General features: G+C 55.8%; 7 protein-coding genes across 7 annotated transcripts; 2 read left to right on the forward strand and 5 right to left on the reverse strand.

The window, feature by feature from the left end:
• Positions 1-307: 307 nt before the first annotated feature.
• CPAR01_08603 (uncharacterized protein) lies at positions 308-2,881 on the reverse strand (the record flags this gene model as incomplete). Its single annotated transcript, XM_060492871.1, has 1 exon — positions 308-2,881. The coding sequence occupies one exon, from the start codon at positions 2,879-2,881 to the stop codon at positions 308-310; it is 2,574 nt and encodes an 857-aa protein (XP_060349241.1).
• Positions 2,882-3,500: 619 nt separating this feature from the next.
• On the forward strand, positions 3,501-3,923 carry CPAR01_08604 (heat shock factor binding protein 1; the record flags this gene model as incomplete). Its single annotated transcript, XM_060492872.1, has 3 exons — positions 3,501-3,542; positions 3,661-3,763; positions 3,835-3,923. 3 exons carry the CDS (start codon positions 3,501-3,503, stop codon positions 3,921-3,923), a joined length of 234 nt encoding a protein of 77 aa, XP_060349242.1.
• A 279-nt stretch (positions 3,924-4,202) lies between these two features.
• CPAR01_08605 (protein disulfide-isomerase erp38) lies at positions 4,203-5,372 on the reverse strand (the record flags this gene model as incomplete). Its single annotated transcript, XM_060492873.1, has 2 exons — positions 4,203-4,795; positions 4,862-5,372. 2 exons carry the CDS (start codon positions 5,370-5,372, stop codon positions 4,203-4,205), a joined length of 1,104 nt encoding a protein of 367 aa, XP_060349243.1.
• Positions 5,373-5,875: 503 nt separating this feature from the next.
• Positions 5,876-6,310, forward strand: CPAR01_08606 (40S ribosomal protein S29; the record flags this gene model as incomplete). Its single annotated transcript, XM_060492874.1, has 3 exons — positions 5,876-5,937; positions 6,081-6,180; positions 6,302-6,310. The coding sequence occupies 3 exons, from the start codon at positions 5,876-5,878 to the stop codon at positions 6,308-6,310; spliced, it is 171 nt and encodes a 56-aa protein (XP_060349244.1).
• A 503-nt stretch (positions 6,311-6,813) lies between these two features.
• CPAR01_08607 (uncharacterized protein) lies at positions 6,814-6,918 on the reverse strand (the record flags this gene model as incomplete). Its single annotated transcript, XM_060492875.1, has 1 exon — positions 6,814-6,918. The coding sequence occupies one exon, from the start codon at positions 6,916-6,918 to the stop codon at positions 6,814-6,816; it is 105 nt and encodes a 34-aa protein (XP_060349245.1).
• A 137-nt stretch (positions 6,919-7,055) lies between these two features.
• CPAR01_08608 (translation elongation factor Tu) lies at positions 7,056-8,522 on the reverse strand (the record flags this gene model as incomplete). The annotated part of the gene is made up of 3 exons (XM_060492876.1): positions 7,056-8,189; positions 8,258-8,286; positions 8,348-8,522. 3 exons carry the CDS (start codon positions 8,520-8,522, stop codon positions 7,056-7,058), a joined length of 1,338 nt encoding a protein of 445 aa, XP_060349246.1.
• An 810-nt stretch (positions 8,523-9,332) lies between these two features.
• CPAR01_08609 (uncharacterized protein) lies at positions 9,333-10,277 on the reverse strand (the record flags this gene model as incomplete). Its single annotated transcript, XM_060492877.1, has 2 exons — positions 9,333-10,167; positions 10,252-10,277. The coding sequence occupies 2 exons, from the start codon at positions 10,275-10,277 to the stop codon at positions 9,333-9,335; spliced, it is 861 nt and encodes a 286-aa protein (XP_060349247.1).
• Between the last annotated feature and the right edge of the window lie 1,754 nt (positions 10,278-12,031).

Genomic DNA, 12,031 nt, shown 5'->3' on the forward strand with positions numbered 1-12,031 from the left:
GTCTCGGAAGTCTTCATTCCTTAAGTAAGGGCCGGCTTGTGTTTGGAGAGCCAATACCGTCCACATCGATGGTCGATTTCCAAGTCATATAGGGCATAAGTAAACAGTCACGGCACCATTCACTCGACAGATCTTAAACGACTCCATAGACCGCAAGGGCAAACGGAATGCAACGTGATGCTGTATACTAAATCCACTCTCATTTTGGTATCATTTTCTAACAAAGCACGCGATCAAATCTTCCCGCTATGGCACGCGCTCCAAGCCTACAACCAAAGCGGACATGCAACCGCTCCTTTCGCTACTCCTACAAGGGAGGCAGCTCCTCTCGACATATAGGACATTGTAATCTAAAACGCATCCAACCCTCCAGGCACGCGCTGTGGAAGATGTGCCGGCACGGCGTCACCATGTAATTCCTCCTCGTAAACACGCCGACGACCCCTCCGGCCGTCGGATCCTCCTCGCCCGCCCGCATGACGGGCACCTCGAGCACCTCACGGCAAATAGCGCAGTCGATAGCGCGTAGGTTACTCCCACCACCGCCGCCCTTCTTATCCCTCACGTCCTCGCCGCCGCCGCCCGACCTCACCCTCTCCAGAGACGGCGATCCCGGCTCCGAGAGCAGCCCGATCGGCAGCCCGCCGGCCTCGACGCCATCCTCGCGCAGGATCGGGTGGTAATCCCACGCGTCGGGCGTCCAGCTCTTTGGTATACCGAACCGCGGGCCGAGCACGTACTGGAAGGCGAGCACCCAGAGCTGGATCCACAACCACGCGCAAAAAACGAGGAACGCGCGCCGGTCCGTCTCGGCAAAAAGGAAATTGTTCTCGTAGACGTAAAAGTAGGCAAAGGGGAGCAGCCGCAGGACGGACTGGCCAATGACAAACTGCCAGGTCAGCGCGCGGCGGCAGTTGCGGATGATGTTGCGGTGGATCTGCGGCACCCAGAAGGAAAAGTAGACGAGAGCCACGCTGTTGACGAAGAAGTTGCGCACGCGCGGGTACCAGGACGTGGAGGCGATGGAGACGAGGAGGATGAGGGACACGGTCATGGCGAAGCGGAATATGACGGACTGGAACGTGACCTCGGGCCCGATGCGATGGCCGCCCCCCGCGCCGGTGCCCGCTGTCGGTACGGCTACCGCACCGCTCGCGGCGTCTGCGATCTCCGCGTCGATATCCTGATCCGAGGGAATGATGATCGGAGGCGAGGGTGCCCTCCTGCGAGGCCCCGCGGTGACGGGCCGCGGGAGGGAGTCCGCCTCGAGACCTTGCGCAGGCGTTGCCGGCGTGCGCGGCGAGTTATTGTTTGCGTTTTGCTGCTCCCTCTCGGCGCGCCTTCTGTTCTCAGGCTCCTGCACTTTGTGAATTTCCGCCAAAAAGAACCCGCCGAGGGACATGGACAGGAATGCTGAAAAGAGGAGCGAAAGTGACTCCAGGTACGTGATGCTGGCATCCAAAGCCCACATTGACGCAGCGGCGAAGATGCCACCGTCTACCATGACCATCATACTGATGGTCGAGTAGCTAATGCGACCCATCGTCGAAGGTGTAGCCGATTCCTTCATCTGCTGTTTGAGGAGGAGGGCCTGCGTGAGGATCACCATCGCGAAGAGGAGGATCCATACACGGATCTTGTGGTAGATAATCTCCGTCTTCATGCCTTGGAGATGTTGTCCATCAACGGGGGCGAAATCCGGCGGCCCCTTGGTCTCGAGAAAGAAGGCGCAGTCTGGGGACCAAATGACGGCTGAGAGCTGGAGCTCTGGGACGCCGCGAATGGGTGCGCCTTCCGGGAATCGTAATTCTTGCTCAATGTCGCTTATGATCCTTGCCATGCCCTCCCTGGTTGGGTGAAAGCCCTTCATGTCTAGAAAGTTCCTGTCCGGTGGATGTACTTGGGCATACATGATGTACTCGCAGTGCGGCGTCGGGTTCAGCGTATCCGGTGGGTTCGACAGGTCCGAAGTCCACGGCATCACGCCATCGTTGAACACCTCCTTCTCCTTCCTACGGAGTACTTCAGCGAGGGTCAGGTTGAGCAACCGTTGGCTCGACTGGAAGAAGTCTAAGCTGGGTGCTAGATGCGGCAAACCGAAAATGCCGTCAAACTTCTCGCTGGTCGTCGTCAACAGGATGGTCCCCTGACGAGGCCACTGGACACCATGTAGCCTCATTTCCCAGTTGACGCCGCTTCCCTTGACATCTTCAATGGTAATGGAAGCCTTTGCGCTGCGCACCTTGCCGCCGGACGAGGGACCCTCGTCGTCCTCAACGTCGCTACGGTAATCCAGCTCCCTCCCGTGCTTACCAGTGTCGACGAGGTCCATCAAGATCTTGCCCTCGTCTCCAGTGATATTCCTGGCCCACTCCGACTGCGTGCCGCTCCAATGCAGGCTCGGCGTGATGGCGCTCAGGTTGTAGTTCGTCCACTCTCTCCTCGACGTCGCTTCCCTCCGGATCCAGGTCCCCTTGACCGCGCCCGTGGCGTTCTGCCACACCGGCTCTCCCTCTCCAATGTCCCACAGGTTCACCCCGCCGACGGGCGGTATCGCGTTGTGGCTCCATTCCAAGCAGCGTTCCCGAAAGCGTTCGAGATCGTCCCAGGCGAAACCGTCTTCGGGACGGAAACCCGTCAGGTTGAACGACCTAGGGAGCAGGTCCTCGGATGTGCCGTTCTCGCGCGGTGAAAAGTCGCCGTACGTCGAGGTGTTTAGGAGGTCGAGAGCGTGCTGGTGTCGCCGCAGGCGCTGGATCGCCAGGTCCGAGGCGGAGAAGAGAGACGCGCCGCCATTGCCAGGGGAGAGGAGGATCCAGAAGACGCCGACGAAGGCGAGGGCGAGGAAGACGAGGCGCGGGTCTCGGTATGGACTGGGCATGGTGTGCGGCGTGCCTTGTGCCGCTCAACTCGGGGCCATTGCTCTGCTGCTCTGGCCGGCGGGTGTCGGTTGTTGCAGGAAGCCTCGTTGGTTGAAAAAAGGGAGACACAATTAAAGAATGTCTGTAGCGTAGCAATCGGGAATGGGTGACGATGTACGGATGAACTGAACACTGTAGACCAAAAGTAACTTTGAAGACGGATGACGGCATCAGCCAACTTGCTGAAAGCGGACCGTTTGACGGCGCAACGGATACCGGAGCCCGGGGATGCTTCAGTCGTCTTATCGCCTTAGGCAGGCCCCACTGGAGGGCGGATAGGTACCCATCCCCTGGTGCTAGCGCTGCACGCCGTAGCAGACACCTTCCAGAGCTGGCCTCCGCGTGTGCATCTTGGCCCCTCCGCATTACATGTTTGCTGGAACCAACAGCGCAAACACATTGAACCCCACCAAACCTGGACCGCTTCATCTCTCATAACTCCCAGCCAGGCAAACATCAAGGCTCACAAACCCGCCGACGTTATCTCAAAAACAAACAAAACAACTAAGACAACAGTGCCGAGAATTCTGCACTCCGTTTCTACCTCTTACAATTGAGAGGCTCTCTCGCAGATAAACAATGGCCTCCAACAACCCCGACTCAAGCGCAAACCAGTCTGCGGTCAGTTACTTCACCTTTCACTTGGCCTCTGGCACGTCGCCTGTCCTGCTGTAGACCCAGGGCGGCAAACAAAGTCATGAGTATGGCCTTCCATAAACTAACTCGAAGAACCTCACAGATCTCTGAGGATCCCAAGACAGACGTCAATGCAGCCGTCGAGGAACTTCTCAACACAATCTCTAATAAGTTCGCAGGCGTGTCAAGTGAGATATTTGCAAAGAGTAAGTCTAGGAAGTCCCCGAGAAACTGAAATTTAGCTCATGTTCCTATACTACATACTAAAGCTACACAGTGGACGAAATGTCTCGCCGCCTTGACAACCTTGAGGCGGCTCTTCTAGCTAACAAGGAGAAGGACGCCGGCCCGTCCAAGTCGTCTTGAATCAGCGTCTTGATGGCATACTTCACGGGGCAAGTGGTTCGCATGCCGATGGCGTTATCGTTCATGGGACAAGCTCACAGGAGCTACATATGATGTTCGGGTTCCACGAGGCAGACTTGAGTTATACTTGTTATTGTTATTCATCATCATCGGTATCCTAGACTACCAATCCCAACTGGAGCTAAACACACCCAGTTGCATGTTGCTTGCTTTTCAACCTCCCAGAACCTCCCCAAATCCAGAGTTCAAGATGCGTCTGAAATTCGCTGATAGAGTTCACTACAACTCCTCCTTCTCACCGGTGACCTTCTCCAGGAACTTGCGGAGAATGTTGGTCTTGCTGGTGATCTCGTCACGCTTGGCAGGGGCGAGTCCACCCTTGGAGAGGATGCCGTCGAGGCGCTTAAGCTCCTTCTGGGCATAGCCGTCGCTCTTGCTGAGCTTGTCAAAGACGCGGACGTAGTACTCGGCGTACTTGTACTGGGCCTTCTCCTTGAGGGTCTCGGCCTGCTTCTTGGCCTCAGCGGCAGCGTCGGCCAGGCTGGTGCCACCAGTGTACTTGGCGACGATCTCGTCAAGGGAAGCAATGGTACCGGCGATGGCGTTAAGAGCGCCACCGGGGCTGCGGTTGGTGCCGGCCTTCTCGTTGATGAAGTTGACAAAGTCCTCCTCGCTGCGGCCGCCGGTGTAGAGCTCGCCCTCCTTGGAGCCCTTGGGGAAGAACTTGATGGTGGGGTAGGAAGAAACACCCTGGGCAGCGGCAGTTCCCTTGCTGTTCTCGGCCTCAGCATCAACCTTGGCGATCACGACGCCCTCGTCGAGAACGAAGTCCTGGGCGACAGTCTCCCAGATGGGGGCGAGGGTCTTGCAGTCTATCGAGGAGGATCAGGTCAGCATTGTTGGCTTAGAACAAAGGGAATGATAAACTTGAGACTTACGTCCGCACCAAGGAGCAGTGAAGGCAATGAGAACGTCCTTGTCGCCGCCAATGGTGGTCTTGAAGGACTCGTCGGTGAGCATGTTAACGGCGCTGGGCGGGGTGTACTTCTTCTTGGGCTTGACACTGGTCTTCTCCGTGATGAAGGTGCTCAGGGCCTCAAGATCACGACCTCCCTTATAGTCGGTAGGCTGGTCGCTCTTGCCGTCGAACCACTTGAGAGTAGGGAATCCCTGAATCCCGAACCTCTTGCCTAGGTCTCTCTCGGCGTCGGCGTCCACCTTGGCAATCTGAACATCCTTGGAGGACTCGAAGGCGGTGGCGAGCTCCTCGTAGATGGGAGCAAGGTTCTTGCAGTGGCCGCACCAGGGAGCAAAGAACTCGACGAGAGTGGGCTTGCCAGACTTGAGGACGACATCGTCAAAGTTGGAGGGAATGAGGTCAAGCACAGCAGACTTGGCGGCAACGGTAGCTGCCAGAGCGCCGAGCACGAAGCTCTTGAGGACGACCATTGTTGCTTGATTGGATCGGACGAGGAGGAATGAAAAAGGCTATATGGTATCTCGACGAAGAAAAAGAATAGCAAGCTGCTAAAGAAGATATCAGCAGTTAGGAATAATGGTGGTGCAGACCGATGCTTTGAAATCAGCTGGTGAAGGAATTAGGAAAGAAGCCACTTTGCAGGTCGTCCCCCAACGTCACAGAAGAGCTCAGTCCCTTGTTCCTTCTCCAACAAGCGGCGTTCCTAGGTAAGAGGGGCCCACTTGAAAGCAGGGGGGCAAAATCTTATCAGCAAAGCTTATCGTCTATCTTATCTATATCACGTGCATCAGCAAAGCACGGACTTCCCCCAGAAGCGAAGGGGGCTCCAACCCACCCTGACCCAAGCCCCAGCAAAATACAGGCGCACAAAAATTTCCGCCAGACGTCCTCAATCCAACCACAGCCAAACCATCTCGAGTTTTCGCCGACCACCCTCTCGACGACACCGCCCACCCGCTCGACAACCGCCATCATGTCTCACGAGTCTGTCTGGAACTCCCGCCCCCGCAACTACGGCAAGGGCTCCCGCTCTTGGTACGAATAAAATTCCCCCTCTCTCAGCGAAGATTTTGGATGCAAGGAAATGGAATCGGGAATATTGGAACGCACGCGCGCGCGCGCGCGCGCACATGCGCATAGAAAGGAAGCAGAAATGCTGACATTTTCACTTTTCATAGCCGTGTCTGCAAGCACACCGCCGGTCTCATCCGCAAGTACGACCTCAACCTGTGCCGTCAGTGCTTCCGTGAGAAGGCCAAGGACATCGGCTTCAACAAGGTATGCGAAATACAGATAACCCTGGGAACCTACGATCGACTTTGGCCTGAGCCTTTTACCCCTCGTTCGGCCATGACTTTCAGAAAGCGCAAACCGCTAACCCGAATCTGTCATTCTACAGTACCGTTAAATTGTCCAAAACTCCGAGACGGCAAAGGATGGGAACTTGGTGAAGGTGGTTGGGCATGAGTGGCCCGTGGAAAAATGCATTCAGACAAGAGGGAAGGCTTCCAAGGGCAATTGGAGTTCTTATGGCTGGCTTAACGGAAAGTGCAAAAATCCGTCGGACGTCCAACTGAGGATAGACGAATACCACGACATTGAACCTTTTACCACCATCCAAAATTTTGGGGCCCTCAATATCAAGCAAAGAAAGACTGAGCTGAGCTGCGCGTGAAGACGGCACGACTCACCTGTAGCTTGTGAAACCGCACGACGCCTGGGTACCAAGCAGCTAGCTAGTCTGGTCCTCCAAGTTCTGGGGATGTAATTGATGACTCGAGGTTTATCAAGTAACACGATGACATATCAAGCGAGCATATACGCGTTGACATGAGCTAGGAGTAATAATGTTGTCATGTGGCACAAAGCACAGATTGTTCTATTGTCCATCGTCTTCTAAAAGTACATGATTCAAAGACAAGGGGGTGAAGTAGAGCGGAGATCTTTGAGCCCAAGACCCGACAATATACACGAGCTCGAGGGCTCAAAGCGGAAAACTCTGGGTCGGTTGTACATGAAATCGTGAAGCAATCCAACTCCTTTTTTGTACAATCCCAATTTTTTCACCATCCGGGTTCCCATTTCATGTCGGGGAAGTTGTGTTTCTGGGTGCCGTTTCACCCAGTTTTGAGATATTTTTCGGCGAGTATCCCTTATTTCAGGATACGGGTGATGAGACCAGTGGCGACGGTGCGTCCACCCTCACGGACGTTGAAGCGCTGGCCAACCTCGACAGCAGAGGGGTGGTGCAGCTGAGCAACCATCTCGACATTGTCACCGGGCATGACCATCTTGTTCTTGGCGTCCTCGGTTCCCTCGGGGAAGGTGAGGGTGACGGACTCGTCGGCAGTACGGAGGTACATCTGGGGCTTGTAGTTCTCGTGGAAACCGGTGTGGCGGCCACCCTCATCCTTGGACAGGACGTAGAGGGAGACGAGGAAGCTGGAGTGGGCCTTGACGGTGCCAGGCTTGCAGACGACCATACCACGGCTGATATCCTCGCGCTTGATACCACGGAGGAGAAGACCGGAGTTGTCACCTGCACGGGACTCTTCGCAAGACTTCTTGAAGGTCTCGATATCGGTGACCTTGGACTTGATGATCTGGTCACCCTTGCCGACAATCTCGACTTCGGTATCCTTCTTCAGGAGACCACGCTCGACACGGCCGGAAACGACGGTACCACGGCCAGAGATGGAGAAGACATCCTCAACGGACATGAGGAAGGGCTTCTCGAGGTCACGGGTAGGGGTAGGGATCCACTCGTCGACGGCCTTGAGCAGCTCGTCAATCTTCTCCTGACCAATCTCGGGTCTCTGGTTCTGCATGGCCATGAGGGCGGAACCCATGATGACGGGGGTCTCGTCACCCTCGAAGCCGTAGGTGCTGAGCAGCTCACGCATCTCCATCTCGACGAGCTCCAACATCTCGGGGTCGTCGATGGCGTCGACCTTGTTGACGAAGACGACAATCTTCTGGACACCGACCTGGCGGGCAAGCAGCAAGTGCTCACGGGTCTGGGGCATCTGACCGTCGGAGGCGGCAACGACGATGATGGCACCGTCCATGTTGGCGGCACCAGTAATCATGTTCTTGATGTAATCGGCGTGACCAGGGCAGTCGACGTGGGAGTAGTGGCGGTTGTCGGTCGAGTACTCGATGTGGGCAGTAGAGATGGTGATACCACGCTTGCGCTCCTCAGGAGCCTTGTCAATGGCGCCATACTCGAGGAAGTTGGCGAGGCCCTTCTCGGCCTGTCTCTTGGTGATGGCGGCGGACAGAGTGGTCTATTGGGGGTTTGGTCAGTATTCGTCGCGCATTGGCACAACCCTCTCGGGTCTTGCTTGATATGTACCTTTCCGTGATCGACGTGGCCAATAGTACCTGTAGAGGTTCCCCCAGATTAGCTACATTTCCCACGCATTGATCGTCCAGATGCCCATACCAATGTTGACGTGAGGCTTTGTCCGCTCGTAGACGGCGTATGTGCGGTAGACGTTGAGGATGGGGGAGACGTTCTGTCTCTTCAGAGCGGCCTGAAGGGGGCTAACGTTGCCCTGGCGCAGCGAGGCGCGCGCCGTCCGGAAGAACGGCGCAACGGATCTCAGAGAGGCGGACATTTTGGCAGTCTGTGGGTATTAAATAGTACAGTAGAAAGAGAGAAGAAGGAACAGAGAGGAGATGGACGATGGAATTGCTCGTTGTCGACAACGGCTTTTGTGATGGTGAGGTAGGGGGGGAAGGAGGTTGATGAGGTATCGTCTGATGGGAGTCGGCGTCCTCGAAATTTTTTTGCTGCCGGGACATTCCTTTTCGACCAGGAAAGACGGGGAGCTCTCTGCTGGAGCTCCTGCATCCATTGGCGGGCCGGTATGTCAGTGCTCTCCCCGGCCCCACCTCGCGAGCCATTCACGTCGCGTCGCCTCCCTTGAGTGCTGCTCCGGTAATGCGCGAGTCTTGACTGGCTGGGGCACACAGTAAGTCTTGCACGTCATGCAGATGGTGGGCTTGATAGACCTTTGGAGAATTTCGCCGGAAGGTGTTGGGGAACCAAAGAGCCTCAATTGAGATAATTGTTTTCTTAAGTTGGCGCTTGTTGACAGTCGATGGTGTCGCCATGGGCATCCACAATTTGCTTTTGCTAGTGAACCTCGTAGGTCACATATTGGAGTTTTAGCGCTCTGAAGCATTGCACTTCTGCTACATGCCATGATGCAAAGAGCTCTTCCGCCTCAAGATCCAACCGTGATGGATATTTTGTAGACATGAAAGGAAGAGAACGTCCACAGATATCACATGTGGAATACATTTCTCGCGTGATCTCTCAGATAGACTCTGTCAATTCCCTCTGCAATGGGGAAACACCTACCAGAGCACTTTCATGTCGATCTGGCTAATAGTTCAATATCGCAGATAGTCATGTAGATACCTCACTCATCACCGTCAGATCCAGATCCCGACTCACCACCATCACCACCACCCTCGCCGCCCCCATTCTTCCCCTCCTTCGCCTTGGCCCTCTTCCTTAGCTTCTTCAACCGATTCAGCCTCTTCTTCTTCTCCTTCAGCGCCTCCTCCTTACCGGCCTTGAACTTCTCCAGCTCCTCGGCCTTCTTCACCCTCTCCCGCTGCTTAACCCGTATCGCAAGACGCTTCTTCTTCCCAGGCCGCCTCCTCCTCGCCGCCGCCGCGTCCGCCTCTTCCTTTGTCTTCCCAGCATCTCCTCCTGCTGCTGCTGCTGCTGTTTCTGCTGTTCCCTTTGACGACACCCTGGTACCGGGAATCGTCTTCACCCGCCAAGGCTGCTCCATCCCCCACCACCGCCTCTGCGCCCTCTCAAGAACCTCCTCGCCCGACACCGCCGCGAAAGCGAGCTCCGCCTTCACTTCGGGCGTCGGCTCCCCGGCGATGTAGTACGACAGCGGCCTCTTGCGAATCATGGCTCCGTCGCCCGCCATCGCGCGCTCGTCCTCGTCGATCAGCGCAATCTTTGTCGCCGGGTTCGACGTGGTGAAGAGCCGGAACTCAAACTCCTCGGGCTCATCGTCTCCGCCGCCGCCATCTTTGCCCGTTTCTCCGTCCGTCGTCGCTGCTGCTGGTTGCTCAATCGTTTCTGTCGAAGTCTGGTCGGCGTCGGCGTCGTCGCCTAGGTCGAGCATGCCCGCCATACGGGCATGCAGCTTCGCCAGGAGGTCCGCATTCTGCTGCTCGTCGTGGTCCGCTCCTTCATCGTCGGACGACTCCCCGAGGTCTTCTCGCCGGACTCTGTTTCGTGCCAAGTTCTGATCAGCGCTGCTGCAGGCGCAGGGGGGGAAGGGGGTCACAGGAGAGGTGATGGTTGCGCCTCACCTCTTTGCGTCAGGAAGCTCAAACATGGCTGCGTATTCGTCGTGGAGGAGGTTGTCAGGTAAGACGGCACCGGAAAGGTGCTCTGGGACGTTGTGACGTTGTGGCGCCAGACGAGTGAATACGATGAGAGAGAGAGCGAGTGAATTGTAACCCACCCGGCCGTAATTTCGATCGCCGAGTCCCCGTGCAAAGCTGAAGACAGAAAACTGACGAGAGAGCAACTTCACAGTGAGACCGGGTGCTATGTGGAGTTCTGAGCACGGGACGGAAGGTTGCAATATGATGAACGGCGGGCGGGCTGACCGGTGGAATTTCGCCCGACCGCGGAGCCGTTCAATTGAGATTTTCGCTCGCTAAAGTGGGAGCGTCGAACCTTATCTTATCGCGAGTCGTGAGGTCCTACCACTTACCTCAAGGTACCTACCTGAGGTAGAAGAGATGCAATGTACTCATACAAATGGGTACGACAAGTGAACATGAGGAATGGGCTTCACTCCAGACACAATGTTCTCAAAGACTTGCGAGCAAGTGCGAATACGGAGTACAAGCCAGATATCGAATGGAGTTGTAACCTATGCAAGTGGGCGGTCACTTTGCTTTACGGCTGAACATCAATGATTGACGCTGCATCTTTACCGGGTCAAGCCACTGCCGTTGGTCGTCTCTTCGCATTACAACGAAGCTTCTTGAACTTGTTGATAGTTAAATATTTGGGTAGCCAAATGCGGATACCACAATCCTCTTTTCCTCTGTTAGTCGTAAATGCATCAACTACCTCGGGTCATTTGTCAAGCAACTCCAATGAATCTCTCTTCCATCTCACAAAGGTACTTATCGAACAATCTCACCGTGCAAACCCCACCCGTTTAGCACATAGTACGTCAAAACCACACATCTCTTCTTGAAGTTCTTGCGTTTCTTATCCTTCTCTCCCCCCTCCATCCCAGACATCTGTCTGACCTCTATTAATACCTCCTCAATACAAAACATGACAGCCCTCTCAACCCGGGTGAGGGGGTATCAAAACTCCCTGCCCAGTGTCCGCCGCGCTCGTCCACCGGACCCCCCTCCCCAGCAAGCCACCGAACAAGGAGGTGTGGAGTTTTGATGTACAAACACACCGTGGGAGAGGGAAGAAAAAAAGTGACAGTCGGAAACATAACGTGGGCAAAGCAAGGGGTGTGGATGAAAAGGCGGGCCGGCCTGGGTTCAAACAACGTGGGAAAGTAGTGTAAACGCGCCAGCGGAGTCTTCCACCTCTGCCCCTCCCTCTCTCTCTACGTACCTACGGATACTTCTATTCGCATAGGTTGTTCTCGCTCTCACTCTCGTAGTCAACTTATCATTCCCCGTTCCTATGCTAGCAAGCTAGGCAGGTAGAGAGGGGGGAGGATCATCGTCATTCCTACCCAGCTGCTCGGGTCCCCATACCATGCTACCAACCATCCCCCCCTCCTGCTCCTTCCATTGCGTACGCCTGTCATGTCTAGTATCCGGTACATTTCTGCCCCAGCAGTTGCAGTTCCATTTCCATGCCCTCCTCCTCCTTCCTCAGCGACGCATCCCAATCCTACTGCCAGCTTGCCAGCCTATCCGTACACTTGCGCCGCGTCCGTACATGCATGCATGAAACGGCACGCGCGCACCCACACACTTCACGAGGATCCCACGCGGCCCAGCGGTAGGCTGAACGCAAGCCCTCCCAGCAAGAGGCCCGAACCGGGCATCACCCGCGTTCTTCGCCCTGCGTTTGCGTTTGCGTGGGTTTACGTGGGTTGCG

Source organism: Colletotrichum paranaense, assembly GCF_030867605.1.
Source record: "Colletotrichum paranaense strain IMI 384185 chromosome Unknown Scaffold_6.1, whole genome shotgun sequence".
Classification (NCBI taxonomy): Eukaryota; Fungi; Ascomycota; class Sordariomycetes; order Glomerellales; family Glomerellaceae; genus Colletotrichum; species Colletotrichum paranaense.